Source organism: Carassius carassius, chromosome 15 (genome assembly GCF_963082965.1).
Source record: "Carassius carassius chromosome 15, fCarCar2.1, whole genome shotgun sequence".
NCBI classification, from domain to species: domain Eukaryota; kingdom Metazoa; phylum Chordata; class Actinopteri; order Cypriniformes; family Cyprinidae; genus Carassius; species Carassius carassius.
In genome coordinates, this window is record NC_081769.1 from 28,300,289 (window position 1) to 28,322,975 (window position 22,687).

Genomic DNA, 22,687 nt, shown 5'->3' on the forward strand with positions numbered 1-22,687 from the left:
ATTTGAAAAAGTTAAGAATACCTGATTACATACAGAGCGTTTTGTTTGTCATAGCAGGACAGACTTTAGTTAAAGAACAAAGCATTAGTATGAGTGAGTATTCTGTGTTAACTGAAATTAATTTTACAAATGAATCCTCCCAATCTTTTCCCAGGGCACTGTCTGAAGAAATACTGATTCAGGTTTGCAAATGTTACTGGCTCTTTAATCTTGGAATAATAAATATTCAGCTGAACTGGGATCTGATTTCGAAATCCTCCTTTAAGGAAGCTACATTCTTTTAAAATACTTAATGACCACACTGAAATATGAAGGCATCTGTAGAACCTGCAGCGCCACCTCTAGAGGTCACCACCAGAGGTCAGTCAATTCCAGCTTCACTGACATAAGGCTCCAAGATTTGTGGCAATTGAAAATTATTTGAATATTTGATTTGAATCCTTAAAGCAGCTGACAAATTGAACACTTTAAAACTCTCTAAATTACGTGCATTATGTTGATTAGTCCCCCTTAAATTTAGTTTATGCATTGTTCTTTATATATTTCTGTATTTATCATTTGAAAGTAAGTATTTTGTTTGTATATACAGTCTTTCATTATATGCTGATTGGAGTCATTGTAGACGTGTTTCGACAATGATAATGCCTGTTTGTGATCGAAGGAGAATCAACAAAGATTATATACTTTATATTTTGAATTAGATTTTGTTTCATCTGTGACATTTTCATTATTGAATCATTATTTAATTAATGATAACTTTGCTGCACTGAAGCCTGCAACAGACCACAAGAGTGCAGACTCAATCTAACAAACAGGCTCGTCAAAATCCACAAAGTGCTGTATGCATTTTTCTATTTAGTTCAACTACATGCCACAGCATATGTAGGTTATGTTCTGGGGTGTATAACATCAAGTTTTCTTATCTCTTACTTCCTTACACATCATAAAAACAATGGGAAAATTATATATATATATATATATATATATATATATATATATATATATATATATATATATGGCAAATCAATGAAATTTGTATATAAATGGCTATAATGATTATTATAATTGATCATATGATTAAATGGAATAATAAAATGTTTAAATTATTATAAATGAATGTAAAAGAAAGTAAGTAAAAAAAAACAACACAAATGTATGGTTGCTCTCTTGAAGCAAAACATACAGTAGTTTGCATTTGAGGATTCTGAGATCCTTCATATGTTGCCAACTGCACACTGACATTGGCAACAAACTGCTTATGTGGGTCACACAGTGGTTGTATTTTCCACCATTACATTTCTGTAAAGTATGACCTACAACTGTGAGAAATTTACATTTCTTCCTCTAGTTTATTGCATCCCATTTCCCACTTTTTCCTGTTTGTTTGGGCATATCAGTGTTGTGCTGGTGAACATAAGTGCCTTTTACTTTAGCCAGTGGTACAGAGGTTCTTTCAGTGGGTTTGCTGTACTCTATAAACAGAGCATTAAGGAGGAGTTAAGATGTGCATGAGTCATGTTTCCAAATTAGCTGGAATAAGCTGGAATCTCTCTAGGACTGCAGCTCTCTCCATTTCTCTGTTTCCCTCGATACATAATGACTTTGTTTATCCCTAAGTAATTTATTTCCCTTTGAAGGAGTGGAAGTCGGATTAAGGAGTGGACATCTACCATGGCCTTCATAATAAAATCAATTATATTATATTTTGTGTCATTTCTAATCAGTATTTACACTCCTAGATTGTTTGTTGATTAAATAAAGTTAGTAGTTGCCATCTATATTAATAAATATATATTGAATGTGTGTAGTCTTCTGTTGTAGCAAGAATGGAATGTGCAACAGTATTCTTTACATGCTGAGATCTATTTTCCTATTCACAGGACCATAAAAGGAGGCCAGGGTGACATCCCATCTATGAGAACGATAAGTTATCAAGACAGCTGTGATATTTATGTATTTGCATAATATATATTAAAGGGGTCACATGATGCTGTCGAATTTTACAAGGCTGTTTAAACAAATCATTTTAGCGGGGTGTGGACGAGTCTTAACTTTTATAAAGAATTTTTTTTTTTTTTTGGTATTTGAGATTTTAGTCTTTGCAACTTTACAGATCTTCATTATGCACCAAGAGCTTGTAATACTCCATAGAGAAAGGAAAAAATTGAAATCACATCATATGACCCCTTTAAAGAATCCTGCCTTATTCTGTTTTTCTACGCTCTAAAATAAGGACTGCATATTGTGTGTGTAACGAATCATCCTGATAAGATTTTCTCCAGAGCTGGGTAACCCTTAAGTACAGATAAATGCTCTGGGTCTATTTGTGTGTTGGCATCTTTTTCTGTGCTAGATGACAAGACTGTCCTGAAGAATTTTGTCAGTTGCCGCCATCCTGGTCAGGAATAGGTCTTCGGAGAGCCTGTTACGTCTGACCTCAGATCTCTGTCTCCTAAATAATCACTTAGAGATATGCTTGAAGTGCTTACGTCCATATGTGGATATTGTCTAAGTTTATCTAGGTTTTAGAACCAATCAGAAGCTTGCTTACCCATGTATTGAAGTGATTAGTGATCTTTAGTGTACAATTACTGGTGTTTTTAACATGTAAGCAGAGCGACCTACAAACTTCATTGTGAGTAGTGAAGCTGACTTGTGATGAAAATGCAAACTATTTTCTTCAGTAAATGCTTCTGATAGCATCTCTGACTCTTTAGAGTTCTCTGACTCCTCTCTGTCTTTATTCAACAAACCTGGTCCTTTGGTTTTAACTGTAAATTTCCATACACCTTCCACATTGCAGAGAGTTACAAACACCCATTAGTGATCTAGCACATGTCAAGTTTATTTCCCTCTTTCTCTTTTGGCGACACTTCCCGATAGAGTTCAAGGGTTTCCTGTAATTTTTCCCGAACAACAACCTCTTGCTGTAACCAGAAAGTAGTGAGCATGAGTCACTGTATGTTAAGTGGTCCTGCAGATAAGATACCTTAAACATTTAAATATTAAGTGGGTATATATAGCATGATTTTTGCTACATTAAAGCCAATCTGACTAAACAGTAATAGGATGATAAACAAAATTTAGTCGAGGTCATATTTCATCCCAGAACCAAAAGAAACGATGATATAAAGGACATGCAGCCTGTTAGGGCCATTAAGAGTTGCACTGCATTACAAAATCATTTTAATACCACTTTGCCTCTATGATTCTCATTACTGTAATGCATCCAGACATCTCTTTGTTATGCATTTATTTTTTGATCAGCATAAAGAAAATATAACAAATATGATGATGTATAATCAAGTATAAATACAAATTATTTTTTTTTGCATTATGTTCACATTTGCTTTAAAAATGGCGTAATGCAAAAAAGAATTGTAATGGTTAAAAAGAACCTTAAAGGGATAGTCCATTCAAAAATTCAGAATCTGTTGTAATTTCATAAACTTCCTGTTATTTCAAACCTGTGACTTCTTTTTTTTTCTTTTTCTTTTTTGTGCAACACAGAAGAAGATATTTTGATGAATGTTGGTAACATTTTCAGTTCCCTTTGACCTCCATTGTATGATAAAAAATATATATATATATCAATGGAAACCAAAGCTGTCATGAAAAAGTAAAACTGACTGACTGATTCTGGCTTTAAATCAATAAAGAATCAACAAAACATACATAACATCAGGAGACCTTTTCTTTTTATCACAATGAATACAACAAAGGGACTTACATTTAGAAAGCCAAAAATGCATTCTTCAAACTTTACAGTTGCAAATCATTATATGTATATATAGAGATACTGTGAAAAGCAAAACAACTCTTGTCATAATAGTAATAATACTGTGGGTCAGCATCAATCCTTCATGAACACCTAATTTCAGCCAAAATATCCTTTGATCACAGGCACTAAATCAAATCTGCATCACACGATATACAGTGGGGGAAATATTTATTTGTTCCCCTGCTGATTTTGTAAGTTTGCCCACTTACAAAGAGATGAAGGGTAGGTTTATTTTAATGGGTAAAAACAGAATACCAACCAAAAAATCCAGAAAACAAAAAAACAAAACGCATTATATAAAGTTTAGAAATTGATTTGCATTTCAGTGAGTGAAATAAGTATTTGATCCACTACCAACCAGAAAGAATTCTGGCTCCCACTGGTTATGTGCCAGACCTTTCATTTCTTTGTAAGTGGGCAAAATAAAAAAATATCAGCCAGGGGTTTAAATAAATATTTTCCCCAGTGAATACTGACAAATAAATAATGTAAATATTGTCGTGAATAAATGGCCCCTTTTGGTTTCAGACATTACTGATAAATATTAAAACTACACTCTTAAAATAAACCAGTCTTAATGCTGAAAAATTCAAAGTTTGATCCAAGCTGATTAAGTTCACAGAGGCACTAAAATTTTGAAGAAAAAATCCACTTTTGAAGCATAAAGCATCTTCAGAAACAACCGAAAATGTCTCTTTAATGTCCTTAAAAAAGTCATCTCTCTAGAACAAATTGAGAAATTTTCTTGCTACTGTCGTCTGATCATCCATCCAGTTACACTGCAGCACCTTCAAGAGAGAATTAGCAGGAAATTATGCAATGATTTTCAACATGTCCATTCTGTTAAAGGAACAGTTCATCCTAATTCATATTTTTCTGCAAATGTTATCACCCTCACACTATCCAAGACGTAGATGTTGTGTGTTTCTTTATCACAATGGTTCCAAATCCTAGTTCTGGAGCACCCCCAGCGCTGCACGTTTTTGGTGTTTCTGTTGATCTCACACACACATTTGAGGTCTTGGAGTCTTCGCTAATGAGCTGATGAGTTGAATCAGTGTGTTTGAATATGGAGACATCTAAAATGTGCAGTGTTGAGGGTTCTCTAGGACCAGGATTGGGAACCACTGCTATTAAAACAGATTTGGAGAATTAAGCACTACATCACTTGCTCACCGATGGATCCTCTGCAGTGAATGGGTGCCGTCAGAATGAGAGTTCAAATGACTCCAGCCCAGACTCCAATTGCTTTCAGCTAAAATACAAGTTCATAATCCATAATACCACATCTACAGTGAAAAGGTCAATCAGGAAAGAAATATGTACAGATCAAGCTCTGTTTAGATCAAAAGCAGTCCAAACAGTTCTGAACAATTATGTCGGTGGTTTTTGATGTGAGATGAAAACAAGAGATGGACTTTTTCACTAAACGTTACATTTCACAAAATGTTAACTGATGGACTGGAGTCATATGAATTATTTGTGGATTACTGTGATGTTTTACCAGCTGTTTGAACTTTCATTCTGACGGCACCCATTCACTGCAGAGGATGTGATGTAATACTACATTTCTCTGAATTTGTTGCAATGAACAAATACATTTGTCAACATTTTGGATGGCCTGAAGGTGGATGTATTTTTTTTTTATCCTTAAAACTGTTCACAGCTTTCAAATTGCATGATTAAAACATGACCAGACTCACCAGTTGGTTGAGAGCCACATGTGACCTTATAAGAAGTCCATATGCTGATTGCAATAAGAAAAGTAGCTATAAAGCCAAACACCTGTGTTTATGTAAAAACAGACATAAGTGATATATTAATAATATTCTATAATCACATATGTTATTACTAAACATGAAAAGTAATTTGCTTCTGATGCCTTATAGACCTTTCTAAGAATTGCACATGCACTGCACAATAAATAGTGTATTGCAACAGTAACAATTCACATTTCTTGCTTCCTCATATTGCAAGCATTAAAAGGCACTCACAGATCCAGCGATCAAAGCTGAGATCCCATAACTCTTCACAGCAACAACTATAGAGGCAATAAAGACCAGGATTCCTCCCACAGCATAATGTAAAAACTCCTGTGAAAGCAATAAAGATCTAATTTGACATGAAAAAGCAGCATAAACATTCATAAAATTACAAAAGACACCTAATGCCATGTTCTTTAGTGAGAAGGTGTGTACCGGTAAGTGAAATGTTAACTGTGCTGACTTACCGTCAATGTCCAGTTGATGCAAGTGATTTTGCTTTGAAGTCGAAACAAATACATGAGGAAGAAGATTAAGAAGACGATGAGAAACCATGCAGTGACCACCTCAAAGTAGCGGTAGTCAGAGGAATTGAACCCCTTACAGTACACACAAAGGAAAGCAATCAGGAGGATCACCTGCAAAATTAGAGGTAGTAAATTTCAGTTAAAGATTATTTTGCCCTTCACAGGAAATACTAATATTTTTACTTTGAAACAAAAAACAAAAGGAGCAATGCTTTAGCTCAGTAAAACCTTGGATTTCACCAACTCAAATTAAATTAAAATAGAAGTACCCGAACAATGAAAAGTGAAGTTTCTATTCATTTCTTCAGTAATATTGCTTTAAAATCATTATTATGTTTCTGATATTTTGAGTTTAAATATCTGGTTTAAAATGAATTTATATTTAATTCATAAAATCAAATGAATAATTTCATATTTAAGAATTATAAATGTAGGCCCTAAAAGAAATATGATGCATTTCCTATTTTGTTGCATAGAAGTGTTAAATAACTTATGCAAATGCTAAAAAAACAGGTTTCTTTTCCTGTGAGACTAGTGTTTCCTGTTGAACCGATTAAGCAGAAACGTGTGAATGGTGGGGAAATATGGAGGTAAATCAGTAGCTAAACTTGAGAGGTTGAAGATCTGAATGTGAGAACTTGTAATATTAATATTTGTATTTGTAAGTTAAAATTTACACTCACAGCTCTGATGTGAAGAGTTGAATCTTTCAATTTGCACACACAGACAATGATCAAAACACCCGTGTTTTGAATTGGAAGTTGTAGATTAATAGTTACAAATGTGTAGAATTACATTCACACAAAGAAAATGACATATACACATGTTTACGACATATTTACTTTTGCACTTTACTTCAGTTTCGCTGCACAACGTCAAGTCGGCACTTACAACCTCTCAGATCTGGAAGTACAAGTTCAAATCCTAGCGCTCTGACTTTTGCTACTCTTTTTGCGGTATTCTGTTGCAAAACTCACTTGTGCACTTGTATATGCAGATGTGAGAGAGCAGAGCTGGGGGCGGGGCTTTGGTGCGAATGAGAACATTTTATTGGTCGATGCCCGACCAATGAACAACGCCAATTGTTTTCACTGAATATCCTTAGCTTTGACAGGATTTTAAGACACTGCATTCATTTTGCCATTCAGGTATTATCTAGTAGACAAATAATGCAACATATTTTATATGTATATCCCACTGCATATTGCAGAGTAAACTCGCTGTACCAAAGCATGCTTTGATCTCACCGCCACGCGGTCACGTGGTTCATGGAGCTATCAATAGTACTAAACAAAACGTGTTGTCAATATGCTTGAAATGTATTAAATGTATTAATTGGGACAGACAGCAGTTGTATTATATTTGCAGCGATTTCTAGTGATTTGTAACACAAAAAGTGCATTGATTATGCATGGATAACTGCGTTGACTAATGACAATGCGTTATAATAGCAATTTATACTGGAAAATGGAACAGCATTATGTTCTCATACTCCTCCTTGGCAGTTAAATGTGACTAAACAATTAAGTGTAACTTTTAACCAATAAAATAACTGTACTGAATGTTAACTGAGTCATGTTTAGTTAATTTGAAGAGATCATGGTACTAAATAATATGCGCAATAATTATGATTCATGAATGACCATTTGAAATATAACATTTTCTAATATGGTTATTATTTAAACTACAATAACTGTAGTATTTAGGTTTAAACTCCAGTGCAAAGAGGCACGCTTTAAATTAGAGGCATTTGGTGGCCATAAAAAGATAATATTCATATGCAATTCCATTGCTTAAACACTAGATGGCCTTGTTGATGTTTAATAAATACATGTATTTAGCTCTACTAGTTGCTCAAAACAGTATTTCTGGTCATAAGTGCTTATTTTTTAGGTTTTGCTGTTTAATGTACATTTAGACACTCGATTTTATAAAAAAAAAAAAATAATAATAATGTTGCATTTAAAAAGGTTCATTACTGACAAGCAAATTAGGAATTTAACCCAATGAAGATGTTAAAATTATTTCTACAAAACATAAAAATAATAAAAACAGCATTATATTGCAACTCTGGTAGAGTGATATGCAGTGGGATATACATATAAAATATGTTGCATTATTTGTCTACCAGATAATACCTGAATGGCAAAATGAATGCAGTGTCTTAAAATCCTGTCAAAGCTAAGGATATTCAGTGAAAACAATTGGCGTTGTTCATTGGTCGGCCATCGACCAATAAAATGTTCTCATTCGCACCAAAGCCCCGCCCCCAGCTCTGCTCTCTCACATCTGTATATACAAGTGCACAAGTGAGTTTTGCAACAGAATACCGCAAAAAGAGTAGCAAAAGTCAGAGCGCTAGGATTTGAACTTGTACTTCCAGATCTGAGAGGTTGTAAGTGCCGACTTGACGTTGTGCAGCGAAACTGAAGTAAAGTGCAAAAGTAAATATGTTGTAAACATGTGTATATGTCATTTTCTTTGTGTGAATGTCATTCTACACATTTGTGACTATTAATATACAACTTCCAATTCAAAACACGGGTGTTTTGATCATTGTCTGTGTGTGCAAATTGAAAGATTCAACTCTTCACATCAGAGCCATGAGTGTAAATTTTAACTTACAAATACAAATATTAATATGACAAGTTCTCACATTCAGATCTTCAACCTCTCGAGTTTTGCTACTGATTTACCTTTATAGGGAAAAAATCTGTTGTCAAACCATTTATCTTCTTATATGAAATGTAACATGTTTCATCTTTAGCTTTGGTGGGTTTTGTGTTTAGCACTCTTTGAGCAGAGGCCCCACATGTTGCAGTGCAAATCTCTCTAAATCTCTCTCATCACTGCAACCATTTTAGCAGCCGGCTGTTCCCGAGCATCCAGGGAGTGTGAGTTAGAGTTGTTTTAAGGCCCGACAGGACCCGAGCCCGACAAGTACATTTTGATTGACAGCTTTGTAAAAGCCCGAACCCATTTACAGCCCGACATTATTAAAATGTGCGCACACGCAGCTCTTTTGCCTTTTGTCAAGAATGAGTCATTTATATATGTTTTAGAATAATTTATTCATAACTTATGTAGACTAAGCCACTTGAAAGTTGGAATAAATAAATAAAATAAGTCCTCTGTGACATCGTAACATCTCAGCACTCATCTTTGCGCGCTCAAGTTCGTTATTTCAAATGTAGCCACGCGGTATGTGCGCTCATAATGGAAGCGACGCGGTCGCGACGCGGTCGTTTTTTTTCAGGCGCGTCCGCACCGCATCGAGTTAAAAACATCTCAACTTTTCAGAGAGCCGCAAGCAAAGAGTAACTTCTATACTCTTTGCCGCAAGCGCACCGCGGGTCATGTGACAAGAACCAACCAATCAGCTTCATCCTTTCCCGTAACAACGTTGAAAGCTCAGCCAAGACGAAGGAACAGCTGACCATAGCTGTATATGTATAGCCATTTTTAAATAAATTTAATACCAGAGCTACTGCAAGCGATTCTTAGTGCTGCAAATTAATTTATCCTTTGCTGAAATTTCCGCGTGTTCATGGAGAGAGTGGGTCATGATTGCTTAGCAACGAAAGACGCCTCAGGAGAGCTTCTGCCCGAGCGCTTTGGAAAGAAGGAGAAAGCGGCGCGCCTAGCGTTTTCCACACGTTTTTAGGCACGATATGTGAACGGCCCCTAAATAAACATAGGCTCATTTAGCCTATAAATAAACCAACGCACCAATAAAAACGAGAATTTTTTAACAAATTAAATTAAGATACATTTTAAATTAAGATGGGTATTTGGCAATAACGAAATTAAGATAAAGGCTCCGCCGGATTTGCTTCGCCACTAGCAGCTGACATTTAATAAAAGAATAATGCCAACATTAGCGTAAATACTCTGTCCACATTATGCATTTAAGACTCAATTAATATTTAGTTATCATTTGAAAAACCTTTACTAACAGAGATTAGGCTAAGCCTGCATGTTTTTGTGGAGGGAAATGACTGAATCCACTGTAGATGGCTTCAGCGCGCTCACTGATGGTGCGTCATTATTCACTCATTATTCTCATTATAAACACGGTCAAAACTTTTCCACACCTCAGACTTTCCTATCGGGTCCCGTCGGGTTCGGGCAAAGATCTTCAGCTCTAGTGTGAGTCTTATCAAATTATCATTGCCTGTCTTCACCTTCCACACCCCTACACACACACAACCTAAACCACACTAGACATGTGCAGATTCAGTTATGCGATATATTGCGGTTATGAATATGCACGATATTCTTATCATAGGCACTTCTAAATACTATGAATAATTGTACATTACAAATTATTCAGAATTTGGGATGCATTTTAAGAACACTTCTCCAATCAACTGATCAAAATGCACAACACGGCTGTGTGCTGCTTAAAAGACTCATGCGCTCTGATGTAAACAAGGGCATGAGAAGCACAAGCACATTCACTCTCTGACAGCAGATGGCGCTAAACTGCACAAAATGCAGTTACCCCGGAAACCCCATAAATAAATCAGCTATGTTACTTTCTAAAACATATTTAAATAGATTTAAATAGCCATTTAGTTTTGTGGATTTGCTATGATATTCAACACAGCGCCAAATACTTAAATATTTAAACTTAATAGATTATTCATTTTCAAACTTTTTTTACATTTCAATCTGGACTACAACATGACCTGGATATTGTTTGAAAGTCTTTTGATTCTTTATTGTTCATTCACACTTTACATTAGGCCTTATTGTAAAATAATACCTACAGTATTGATCTTTATAGTTCCTTTTCATTTGAATCTGTGTAAAACGTTTAACTTTATATATTTTTCTGTATTGCTTTATTGTATTTAAATATTCAGGTATTTTTGATATAAGAAAAAAGTTATTAAACCTGTTATACTGTATTATGGCCATGGTATTGTGATAATACCGTATACCGTGATAAAAGCATGATAAATTAATCGTAACATGAAAATTTGATACCGACATATCCCTAAACCTTACTCCGAGCTCCAAAACACTAGGGTTATTTACAGTAAGTAGTAATAAAGATTTTAATTTGAGGAGGTCCTCCCTCCTGCGGCAGAACCAGGGAACAGTGATGATGTCACATGGTAACGTCCAGACACTGAATGAATACCATAATCCCATACCATGGTATTTAATCCAAAATACTTTAAAGAATTGCATTATTCCACCGTTTACAGAACAACATGACACTGTCCAAAAAACTCTTTTAATAGTATGACACATATTCAAACATAAAAATCATGGCAATAACATTGTACAGTGCATGTTATCATTTTTATTGGTGAAAATGTGTTTAATCTTTAACTTCCAGGATACTCATCACCAATTTTCCTTTATAGGAGAAATATATTAATATATTTTGTTGTTTGAACATAAGCAAATTATACAGTATTCATGAACAGTTCACTCGAAAGTTCTGTTAATCAATAAAGCATTAATGCATACAAATATTTAAATAACATCAAAATCAACAATACTATTACTAGTTGCTCTGAGATTTGCTGTAATGTTTGTTTTGGCCTATATTGCGGTTTAAGTTTAGCCTAATGATTTCTCATTTGGGAATAAATAGAAGGTTGAGAAATGTATGCAAACACACACGCAAGTGCCTTTTCCTGTAGATCTGACTAAGGAGATAAGTCTAATTGTGTTTGTACACCATGGTACTGATTGATAATCAGATTCATTTACCATGTCATTTAATCCAGCATTCTTTAAAAAATATCATAGTACTTCTTGGAGTTGTTTTTTAGTATACATTTAGATTAAAACTTTTAGTTAGCACAAGTTTTCAGATTTAACTCCTCAAGAATAACATGGTAGACTGTAACGTTAGCCCAAAAACATAACATAATGCACGATACAAAGCATGGAAATATCATGTTAAAGTACGTTTTAGCATTTTTGTTAGTGAAAATAATGTTTAACTTCTTGCATACTTTTTCCCAACGTTTCTCCAAAACAAATAATAGACGTGCTGCTGTAAATTAATGCACAGATCCTGCACTGTTCGTTCATAAGCAATGTATTCATGGAAAGTTTAGGAGTTCCGTTAGTCGGTCAGTGAAACATCGTGGTGTAAAACAGTCAGTTACCATCTATCTTCCCTAAATTAATGATAATATGAATTCGTTTACGTTTACTTTATAAAATACTTTCGATACAAGTATAACTTTCTCTTACCACTTGGCCGATTTTCAGTAATCCTTGAAATGAACGCGCATAACCGATGTTGCAAAATCCTCCATCCGATGAGGATGTTGTTGTTGTGCTTGTAGTAGTAACGATAGTGTGAGGCATTCTGGTATATACTATTTTATGAACTTTACAAATAAAATAAGTTAATATTTATGTAAAGCTGTTAACATTGAACTAGTAGCTGGTTCAAGAGAAATGTCAACTACAACAGGGCGTGACCACGGGAAATAAAACAGCCTCGTCCACACGGGGGCGCGTGGAGCCTCGAATTAGTCTGCATTCAAAACTTTTTGAAAACATTTATACACCAACATATAATATTATTTTTAGACTTATGAACTATAATGACATATATCTGAAATACGAAGCAAATTACACCATAAAAAATCTCAAATACAATGATTTAAAAAATATATATCATAAAGTAATCAAAAACAAATGTGATTGGTCCTTCTGGATCAGCGCCTAGAAAAGAAACAGATACCACATGATAACTTGTGTTAAAGTGCAGCTTCACTAGCGGTCTAGAATAATCCACACGTTTAAGTACATACCCTATCCCTAACAACAGTACACTACTATAATTCAAATAATATAATTATTACTTAGACCCTTCCTATCTGACCAATAAGAGCAACTTCAGGCAAAACCTGAACCGTTTTAGCATTTTGTGTTATGAGATTTGGTTTTCTACCCACCTATTCTGTTTCTCGCGACCGAAAACAGCACCAGTAATATACAGTGTTTATTTATTTAAATTGTGTGGCTGTTTTTAGATTATTTTAAGGTCCTACTGAAATGAAAAAAATTACATGACATGGCTAACATTACTCTGAATGAGTATTTTCCATCACAACCAAAAGACACTAATGTATAAACTGTATATAGAGTACATATCCTTGTGGGGGAATGCTTTTGAAGGCTGACTGTAGTTATTTGAAGTTTTAATGGAAGAAAGATAGTGTTACATTTATCTCAGATAAAGAAAAAAACCTGCAAAGGCCTGCAAATTATTTTTCTAATAATTCAACAGCCCGTCGTCAATTATTCCTTACATATATATGTTTTAATTTAAACTGCACTTTTAATGCACATATACAGTACTACGTTTTTTGTTGATATGTCTTCTTTCAACATTTTATTTCCCTTTTAAGGTCATAATGAATATAAGCTGGTTCATCAAAATATATGAAAATATATGCATACACATTAAGGTCATATTTCTGACCCATGATTAAGACTATGCAACTATGAAGTTAGGCAAAACAGTCAAATAGTACTCACTTTTCAGTTTTCTTCAATGTCTGGAGAGGGTCCTGGAGGTCTTGGCGACTGATTTTTTGGGGCCATGGGAATCATTTCAACCTTTGCGCCCTCTCCCAGTGCCTCTGTTGAGTCAACTTGTCTAGTTTTACCAACTGGACAAGTGCTGATATTGGCATAAACTGTCTCATTAGCTTTATGTATAGAGGGTTTAACCCTCTGTACACCCATTTCCCTGAAAATGAAAACAGATATTAAGTTGCATTCAGATACTTTATAAAGATGCACTATTTCATTATTATGGCCAGTTTAAATGAATGACGTGTGATCTTACCGTAGCATTACTCCCTGTGCACATTGTCCTTTTTGGCAAAAATAACAACAAAAATAACATCAGAATTTGCACACACCAAGCAAAATGCACAAAAATGAATTGGGCAGGCTACTTACTTCTTTTCACCACATCCAAAATGAACGCTACAAGCCCAAGCAACAGCAAACACACCAGAATGCCAGTTATCACCGAAAGTCCAGTACAATTTTGATTTGTATTTTGGTTCGGAAATGTTTTCTCATCCTGGCCCAGTGAGTTTACAGATTGGCAGGTGTACACGTTCTGGTCAGAGAATGGAATGAAGCTGATGACTCTGTAGCCAACTTTGATTGGAGAGTGTTCTATTGGTCCAGATGACGAGGTCCATTTCACTTCAGGAACTGGATTCCCTTGGGCAATGCATTTCACCATCATATTCAGATTATCTAAATCCAGGGATAGGCTAAGAATTTGTGCTGGAGCTACAGTTGACAATAACAAAAAAATCTGTGATTTCATGCATACAATGCAGTGGTCCCAAAAAGTATTTAGACACTTAAACTGCAATTAAAATGTATAATTGAGGGTGAGTAAGTGATGACAGAATTTTCAGTTTTGGGTGAACTATCCTTTTGAGTGAGACGTAAGTGTCCCAAAGCATTAAAATATTTTTTGGGGGGGGTGGACTGTTCATTTGTGTGATGATACAAATGCTGTGTAACCCTTACCGTTGACATTAAGCATTGTGTTTTTCTCAAATCTATTATAATCGAGCTCCACCCTACAGGTGTACTGTGAGGCATCAGTCAACCCTACATTATTGATCCTTAAGGAAATGTCTCCTTCTCTGTGGTTGCCTTGAAGCAAGTGTCGTTTTGAAGATGTTGGATCAATACAGTTACCGTCTTGTTCTTTGGTCTGATAAAACATGCACTGAAAAATCGGTTTATGTATGTTGCTCTGTATCCATTTAATAGTTATATAACCTTTGTAACTACTTTGTTTTGGGTGTGTGAAGATGCAGGGTAGAATCACATCTTGTCCCAATGTGCTATTGACCTGATACTGTACTTTCATGGTCCATGGTGTACAAGTTAGGCCTGCGGATGACAACAGAACAACGTATAATGATTGCATAAATCGTAACAAGATTGTCTAAAAACACTTCATCTGGAGTTAATCATAGTTTTTAGTGCATATGTTTCCAGTTTACATTTATTGCTTTCATTTTAATTCTTAGAAGAAATCTTTGCAATTCCAATTCTCCAAGACTCTCTCTCTGTCTGTCTGGTATTGGAAGAACCTTTGCTTTTAAAATGTAAAAAATAATTTATTACCTTTGAGACTGCAAATCAAAGAAAGCAAACCTAACACATAATCCTGCATCTTCTGAGAGAATATTTCGGGATCCCACAGACAGAAGATTTCAAATAAAGGTACTGTGACTCAACAAGATGCTAAATAATGTGTAAAATAAGGAACTGTCTACTTATGTTTCCAATATACCCCTTCTTTAGTGAACTGGTCAGTGCAGGTAGTTTCCTCTGAAAGGTCCTGCTCCAAAAATAAAAATCCATTTTCTCACAATGAATTGCTTACAGCAGCACCACATCTTGAAACTTTATCAGGTTTCTTGTCACAATACTTCTTAAAATATTTCACTAAAGTCTAATCACTAAAGCTCCAATTTGTGTCATTTGATTTTCATGTCATAGATAGATGTATGAATAGCAATATAGATGTATGAAGTAAGTAATGTGTGATGGTGAGTCAGAAATAGGAACTTGTTGCAAGGAATTTTTTTCTCCTCATACTGAATCATAAATCCAGAATGTCTGCAATGGATGCACACCATTTTACTAAAACTCTTGGTCTGCTGGTGATCCTTTATTCTGCAGGTAAGAAAATTAAAATTTTCAGGTCTGAAAAGAATGACCTAATAGACCTGATAATTTAGATTTTGTAAGCTTTGTCAACTTTGTTCCCTAGTTATAGCCAAAGACGATGATGGCTGGTTGATGAAAGCACCCACTGAGGTCCGGGCGATGGAGGGGTACCCAGTAGTGCTTCCCTGCTCTTTCAGCCACCCGCATCACACCCATCCCTCCTCCATGCATGTATCGTGGACCCTGGGCCACGGACGGGCCGCCACTGTGCTGTTCCGCTGCACAAGTCTGAACAACAGCCAGCTGTGCCAATCAAGGCCCAGCCAGGACCAGCGCTACCGCCTGGAGGGCAACCACCGAAACCATGACGTCTCACTCAGGATCAACAGCGTGACCTTGAATGATAACGGCCGCTATTACTGCCGTGTAGAGATACCGAGACATCCCCATACAAGCTTTGAGAACACACTTGGTACTCGTCTACGAGTGGAGGGTAAGAAAAGCATCAGTTGATTCCTGTATGTTCCCATCTGATGTCTTAACGTGTTGAATCTTTACGATGACTGTAAGTTTGCTTCTCATGGAACAGTATTCATGTTTAACAAGCATAGTCCTAACCCCAAACCAATTATTACCTAATCAATAAATATCTCTAAAAATAGAAATGATAAAAATAAGTTGATATGAACTCTAACGCCGAACTGATTGGTTGTTCCAAGACTGTTCTACTTGGCAGGAAGCATATGGATGACGTGTTGTGTTCTATTCAAAATGCTTTTCAAAATTCAATTTAATTTTCAATTAATTTCCTGAATTTAAATTAAGGTTGCAAACAGGAGATATAATTGCAAATTGGCTTAAATGTTAAAACATGAAAAGTCAAATTAAAAAAGGAAGTTGATGTAAAATGAACTAAAATCCATGTAAAGGCAACTAGCGTAATTGTTAACTTAAAAATTCTATTTTGTCAAGACAAATTTCTAAAGAAGGCTTGATAAAGCTTTGTGTGAATGGCATTTAAAAAGTCCCAAACATTTTATAGGCTTTAAGACAAATCTAAGTTCCGACAAATATCCAACAGTATTTTCCGATTGGCTTTTTGATTATTGCAGAAAATAATTTATGTGTCCAACAAAAGTTAATGATTCTTACAGGTATTGTTTAAGATAATCTTCACAAATAAGCACAACTGTCATTAATTTTGAAACCTAAACACAGTCAGTAGAAATAAAAAACTAAAAGTAGGCTACAGTATAAAAAAACTTCTCCATGGTCACATGACTTCAATGTCACCACCAAGCTTTCAAAAACCATTGTAATTCAGTAAATACCACTTCCTGTCTTTCCAGTTCAAATTACAATAGGCTTTGGCCTATACAATTTAAATTCCAACTTATGAACTGAATGGAAGCCAGCTCTTAAATGCTGACAGGTATTTTTATGTTGCTTTATTTATGTTTTATTCCTAGCTGCACCACGAATCCTCAGTTTGTCAGCCGAGGGGACTGAAGCTGGCTTCAAAGCCGTGTGTCATGTTCAGGGCTCCCCTCTTCCTGACATTCAGTGGATAGAACCAGATGGTGTTCAGGAGGGAGAGTCTTCATTCCCTCTTTCTCAGGACGGTACTGGACAATACCGCACTTCAAGTCAACTGCTGGACGTCAAACCTGGACGACAGTACATCTGTACCGCTTCAAACTCTTTGGGGAAGGACCAAGCCACACTTTACCTTTTGCCCCCCAGTCCAGAGAGGTTAACCGCAAAGAGCTCTTTCTCACTTCTTGTCCTGCTTCTTGCTCTGGCATTGGGTATCAAGCTGCTTTTGGCTCTGGGTGTGGGAGCTTGGGTGATCAAGAGGAGGTTTAGCATCAGAGCTAGCAGCGTGGAACACTGAAAAGATCCAAATATCATGCTTGCATTATCAGAACACTCTGGTGTCAAAGCTTATTCTTTTCTCATGTATGTTGTTAAAAATACAAAGGCTTAAAATAAACTTCCTCTTCTGAAGTGAGCCATATGACTCTGACTTCCATGTTTGTCTGACCTGAGTGGATAATTTCACTCTGAGTGACTTATGTAGTGGGTTGGAAAATATAAAGAATTTTAGATTATTTTTTATCTTAAACTGGAATCTACTGTACCTGTACATAATGACTGATTAATTATATTCACTTCCACCACACAGGCACGTGCACACACACACACACACACCATCATAACCCTTTCTGTCTTCTTGATTGAGAGTTTCAAGTCAACATGGATTGCCACAGGATTTTCCTAGGATTTGCCATGGAGCTTTTACAACCCAAATGAAAAACAATAGATTGGCACTTTTATCTATTAAGAATAACTGAATAATGTAAAAATGGCTTGATAATGGCAGCCAAAAAGAATTACAAAGACAAACATGCTTTTTCTTATTTTTTCAAAGAACATTTACTACTGAATCAAAGAACGAACATTTGTGCAAAATTAAATAGATTTTAAAATGAAATAAATGTCGATTTTTTTTTATGATTTTCAAGTCAATTTAAACTTGTCTGACTGTGACTCGACTGTTAAAGTAAAGATTTTTAAAATAAAGGGCTAAAAAATAATATCAAATAAAGCCTATGGCATTATTTTGTATTAAAAAAAAGTCTACAGGACTCGATGCTGTTCAATTAACATTCTTTTAATAAATTTTAATCTTAGTCTGGATACAGCTCAAAATGCATCTCAAGTTACATGCTAATATTTAAAAGTTATATTTAACCTGCAAAGTTTTCTTTTCACTGTAAATATTATTGCTAGATCTATGTCATTGCCCACCGGATAACATTTTCTAAATCTAGTCTAATATAGGGGCCTAACTATGTATAGACAGATAAATGTTGAGCATTAAAATCAAACCAATCTATAATGATCCCTAAAAAAGCAAAAAATTAATCATAAGCCTTATAATAAAAACATTTGTTGTTTAAAACGTATCTGGTAAAGTGAAGTATTTTGGCCTTTTATAGCAAACAGGCTTCTTTTTAGAACAGCAGCGTGCACTCTTCCACTTGAAGTTCTTGCTGGGATCCAGGGAAACCGAGGCGCACAAGCCTTTCTCTGGTTTGTCAGGCTGTCCATTCTCCCAGTAAGTGAAGTCCACGTTAGGTGGGAAAGTGTCCTCATTTTTCCAGTACCAGTCAGTTGTGAACAAGCTGCGCCGCAGACTGATCCAGCCCTCCGTGGGTTCCCTCTGTGTCATGTTTAAGGTCATCTTAGTCTGGCTGCTTTCATTGTTGAGCCTGGCAAACTGATCAGCATTTTCCATGCAGTACTCGCGAGACTTGAACCAGCTCATTTCATCTTCACCAAGTACAAATATCTCCGGAATCAGCAGACAGCCGCCATTATCTAAACACACAAATATTCAGTAATCAGTTATTATTGAACATGACTGACATTATTTAACCAGTTAGTTAAATAGCTTAGCACAAGCTCCTAATTTGGTACTCGTGACTCAAAAAGATTAAAAGCGAGATTTAAAGCAACAGTAGAAGACAGATAGATGGTTTATGTATGAATTGTATAATATTTCTATTTGTTAACCATTTTAATTATTATATGCTCATTAAAACACTTTAAAAAGGTATATGTGAATGGTATATGTGAATGTACATATATACAGTATGTGAATGTGAATGGTAATGTTAATGGCCATAAAATCATATCATATATAAAGTAATATATACAGTGCTATACAGTGTAATATGTATTTTTATTTACTATTACTATTATTTAGAATTACTGTTATTATAAGAAGTATATTTAGTACATATTTATAGAATTAATCATTTTAGACACTGGGGGAAAAAAACTAAATTGCTAATACACTGCACAAATAAGAAGAAATGGAATAGTATTTTATTTATTTTGGTGTGATTATTCATGATTCATCAATTTTACACCCCTAATATAAATATATACACACACACACACACACACATATATATTTAAGAAATATACGTAATATATAATTATATATAGTATAAATCATGGTTAAACATCACAACTGACTCAACTCAAACAACTCACCTGGGTCTGTATTTATAACTGTTGCTGCACTCCCATAGGTATTGTTCGAGTTCAAGCGTTCTATCATATATACACCAATCCTTGCAAAAGGATGCCAGATTGTGCTCATCCTTCCTCCCTCCACTAGAGCCCAAGAGTACCCTGTGCCATTTATAACCCTCCAGTTGATGTTTGTAGGCAACTTCTGATCATTCATTCGCACAGCATCAGTGCTGGATGTATTAGCAATAACCAAGGCACCATTGCGTGAGGAATTAAAATCTACCAGATAGCAGCCAGAGAACTTGCTTATCGGAATGAGGTCTAGAATAAGTCCAGGACTGATTAATCGGAGGGAAACCTGGATGGTGGTAGAAATAATTGAAATGCTGTTCTTAAAACTCTGTAATAATGGCAAGATGTCTGAAGAAGTTTGCACCAAATTACCAGTTTCAGGTGTAAAACAACTCTGGCAAACTTGGAAGGGTTCATTTGTTGTCACAAGTAGCTGTCTGGCGCTGAAGATGGGGGGCATGATGAATCTGTCTTTATTTCTGTTTGACACATAGGGTTGGAGCTGGTTCAGAATCATGTTGCATGAGCAGTTGTTGCTGTCAAAGCACGGATGGGTGAGAATCACAGCCACTTTGTCCTCTGTGTTGATTTGTCTCACCAACCCATCAATCTGAATCTGATAAAGATTGTAAGGATTGAGCATTATAGTATCTTCTTGGCTCTGACCTTTTTCATCTACCCGTTTGATGGTGACTCTTTTGACCATGTCCACTGCATTGATGATCATCAGCCTAAAAGGCAGGAATCTGACATCTGATGTCATCATGAGGTTAAAGGACTTGGCTATGTTGCTGTAATTCAGAGGGGGAACAAGATACACATTTCCCAGATTTTGTTCAGGCTGGACAATGTGAGACTGGAATCTCCCCTCCCATCCAGTCACAGAAAGCACTGTGATGTTTTTATCACTGGTGATTCGAAACGTCTTATTGGAAGACATAAACTGGGATTCTTCAACAAGCTTTGTCAAATTCAAAGTCCAAACGATTCCTTCAGTGAGGCTTGTGTTGGTTTTGATGATGCCGTTGGCCATATAGGTGACACTGATCGTAGTTTCTGGGTGAAGGGTAGTGATTTTGAATAGGTTATAGGTCTTTCCATAATAAACAGCAATATTCTCGGGGAATGCAGTGATGAAACTCATCCCACGATTGTCCAATGAAAGCCCTGTGAATGTTAAATAGTCTACTAATCATGTTCGTTTAGCTATTTAAAAACTTCAAACTTACTTCTAACAAGACAGTGATAATCACTACATATGCACCAATACTACTCCGTTGCACTCGTATAAAGTTGATACTGGAGGGTAAATACTTGTTTCTGGTATAAATATTATCATAAATTTTCTGAATCTATTGGCATAACTGCACTTTGAAAATTTCACAAATTTCAGACAGCAATTGTGATATTTCTAACAGCAATTTCAAGGACAGGACTTGAGCACAATCAATTTCATTATAAAAACAACTTATTGAGTACAAACTGTTTGGCGTCTTGAATTTGTACTGGTGCATCCGTAGTAATTGTATTACATAATGCAGAACATAAGAGATTTGTCTGTGTGCATTATATACCTTGATTAAACAACAAAATGGTCAACAGAACAGCCAACATGACTGCGTGTTTTGCATATGCAGCTCCCGCTTGTGTGAAGTTGGTTTCAGCCACTGTGCACTAAGCTAGCACAAAAAAACAAAACAAAAGCAAATTACATATTTTTAAAAACACTACGTTGATCCAGTATTTATTGTACAAAATGCACATGCAGACTTCAGTAAACCACATTTTTCACCGAGGAGGCTCTTCTTACAGTTAGTCAAACTAGAAATATGTAAAATGTAGAATACCTGCTTTCAATGTTTTGTCTCTCATTTGCAGTTGCTCCTTTTTTTGGGGGGTGGGAGTATATGATAAAAAGTAATATTGTGAAATGGTATTACAATTTAAATTGAACTATTTTTCTATTTTAAGTAATGCATTCTTGTGAAGCAAAGCTTTTTTTCCTTTTTTTAGCAGCCATTGCAGCAGTCACATGATCCTTCAGAAATGTTTTCGATGAATACAACGTTCAAAGGAAAACCATATAATTTAATCTTTTTTTATTTTATTTTATAATAATCTGTCATTTTTTATCCATTTAATGCATACTTGCTGAACAAAAGTATACATTTCTTTCAAATATATTCATTACATGTATAATGAGACTAATGTCATTAGATGTGTTCGGAATCAGAAGGATTCCATAGACTGCCAAGTAAGTTACACTGTCAAAATACTCAATCTTAAATATCTTAAATTGTGTTCCAAAGATGAACGAAGCTTTTACGGGTTTGGAACGACATGAGGGTAAGTGATTAATGACAAAGTTTTTATTTTGGGGTGGAGTATTCCTTTAATATAAACAAAATTATTTCACATTAATGCATATCTAGGAGGCTGTGTTAAATCTTTTTTATTCATTCAGATGAAAAATGCATCAATTTATCAATGGCATTCACAAGTTATTTTTCATTTGCTTAAATTCTTGATATATATTATAGTGCTATTCCTGCATCCCAATAACCACTTCTAAGTAAAACATTCAGAAATATTTACTCAGTTTAAAAAATAAATAAATAAATGCGGTAGTTTGCTTCATCCTACCTTGTCGTGACCAGCACTCTTCCTCTATCTGAACAGAAAAAGCTATGCATTCTCTGTTCATTTGGAAAAAGAACATTTGATATTCAAAATCACTTCTCTCATCTCCCCTAGTTGGTTTTGCATAAGACTCCAGAAAGATTTGTGCCTTAAAATCA

General features: G+C 35.3%; 4 protein-coding genes across 4 annotated transcripts; 1 reads left to right on the forward strand and 3 right to left on the reverse strand.

Moving 5' to 3' along the window:
* Positions 1-3,681: 3,681 nt before the first annotated feature.
* Positions 3,682-12,554, reverse strand: LOC132158763 (CKLF-like MARVEL transmembrane domain-containing protein 7). The gene is made up of 5 exons (XM_059568312.1): positions 12,294-12,554; positions 6,012-6,182; positions 5,776-5,874; positions 5,485-5,566; positions 3,682-4,569 (listed from the first exon to the last, which is right to left on the reverse strand). Exons 1-5 carry the CDS (start codon positions 12,408-12,410, stop codon positions 4,556-4,558), a joined length of 483 nt encoding a protein of 160 aa, XP_059424295.1. The 5' UTR covers positions 12,411-12,554; the 3' UTR covers positions 3,682-4,555.
* A 1,459-nt stretch (positions 12,555-14,013) lies between these two features.
* On the reverse strand, positions 14,014-15,405 carry LOC132157944 (sialic acid-binding Ig-like lectin 15). The gene is made up of 3 exons (XM_059567190.1): positions 15,222-15,405; positions 14,613-14,984; positions 14,014-14,366 (listed from the first exon to the last, which is right to left on the reverse strand). Exons 1-3 carry the CDS (start codon positions 15,268-15,270, stop codon positions 14,014-14,016), a joined length of 774 nt encoding a protein of 257 aa, XP_059423173.1. The 5' UTR covers positions 15,271-15,405.
* Positions 15,406-15,657: 252 nt separating this feature from the next.
* si:dkey-11p23.7 (V-set and Ig domain-containing protein) lies at positions 15,658-17,741 on the forward strand. Its single transcript, XM_059567104.1, has 3 exons — positions 15,658-15,782; positions 15,874-16,263; positions 17,240-17,741. The coding sequence occupies exons 1-3, from the start codon at positions 15,716-15,718 to the stop codon at positions 17,662-17,664; spliced, it is 882 nt and encodes a 293-aa protein (XP_059423087.1). The 5' UTR covers positions 15,658-15,715; the 3' UTR covers positions 17,665-17,741.
* Positions 17,742-18,331: 590 nt separating this feature from the next.
* Positions 18,332-22,377, reverse strand: LOC132158764 (uncharacterized). Its single transcript, XM_059568313.1, has 3 exons — positions 21,464-22,377; positions 19,836-21,056; positions 18,332-19,154 (listed from the first exon to the last, which is right to left on the reverse strand). Exons 1-3 carry the CDS (start codon positions 21,501-21,503, stop codon positions 18,730-18,732), a joined length of 1,686 nt encoding a protein of 561 aa, XP_059424296.1. The 5' UTR covers positions 21,504-22,377; the 3' UTR covers positions 18,332-18,729.
* Between the last annotated feature and the right edge of the window lie 310 nt (positions 22,378-22,687).

Bases quoted from the DNA above. Each gene is read 5' to 3' on its own strand.
- si:dkey-11p23.7 (XM_059567104.1), top strand. From the start codon at position 15,716: ATGTCTGCAATGGATGCACACCATTTTACTAAAACTCTTGGTCTGCTG. The intron at 15,783-15,873 runs GTAAGAAAATTA...TTTGTTCCCTAG, and splicing joins GGTGATCCTTTATTCTGCAG to TTATAGCCAAAGACGATGAT. The intron at 16,264-17,239 runs GTAAGAAAAGCA...TTTTATTCCTAG, and splicing joins TACTCGTCTACGAGTGGAGG to CTGCACCACGAATCCTCAGT.
- LOC132158764 (XM_059568313.1), bottom strand. From the start codon at position 21,503: ATGTTGGCTGTTCTGTTGACCATTTTGTTGTTTAATCAAG. The intron at 21,057-21,463 runs GTATATAATGCA...TAACATTCACAG, and splicing joins CATTTTGTTGTTTAATCAAG to GGCTTTCATTGGACAATCGT. The intron at 19,155-19,835 runs GTGAGTTGTTTG...TTGTGTGTTTAG, and splicing joins AGTTATAAATACAGACCCAG to ATAATGGCGGCTGTCTGCTG.
- LOC132157944 (XM_059567190.1), bottom strand. From the start codon at position 15,270: ATGCAGGATTATGTGTTAGGTTTGCTTTCTTTGATTTGCAGTCTCAAA. The intron at 14,985-15,221 runs GTAATAAATTAT...TGTCATCCGCAG, and splicing joins TTTGATTTGCAGTCTCAAAG to GCCTAACTTGTACACCATGG. The intron at 14,367-14,612 runs GTAAGGGTTACA...TGTCAACTGTAG, and splicing joins CACAATGCTTAATGTCAACG to CTCCAGCACAAATTCTTAGC.
- LOC132158763 (XM_059568312.1), bottom strand. From the start codon at position 12,410: ATGCCTCACACTATCGTTACTACTACAAGCACAACAACAACATCCTCA. The intron at 5,875-6,011 runs GTAAGTCAGCAC...TTGCTTTCACAG, and splicing joins GCATCAACTGGACATTGACG to GAGTTTTTACATTATGCTGT. The intron at 5,567-5,775 runs GTGAGTGCCTTT...ACATAAACACAG, and splicing joins CAGCTTTGATCGCTGGATCT to GTGTTTGGCTTTATAGCTAC.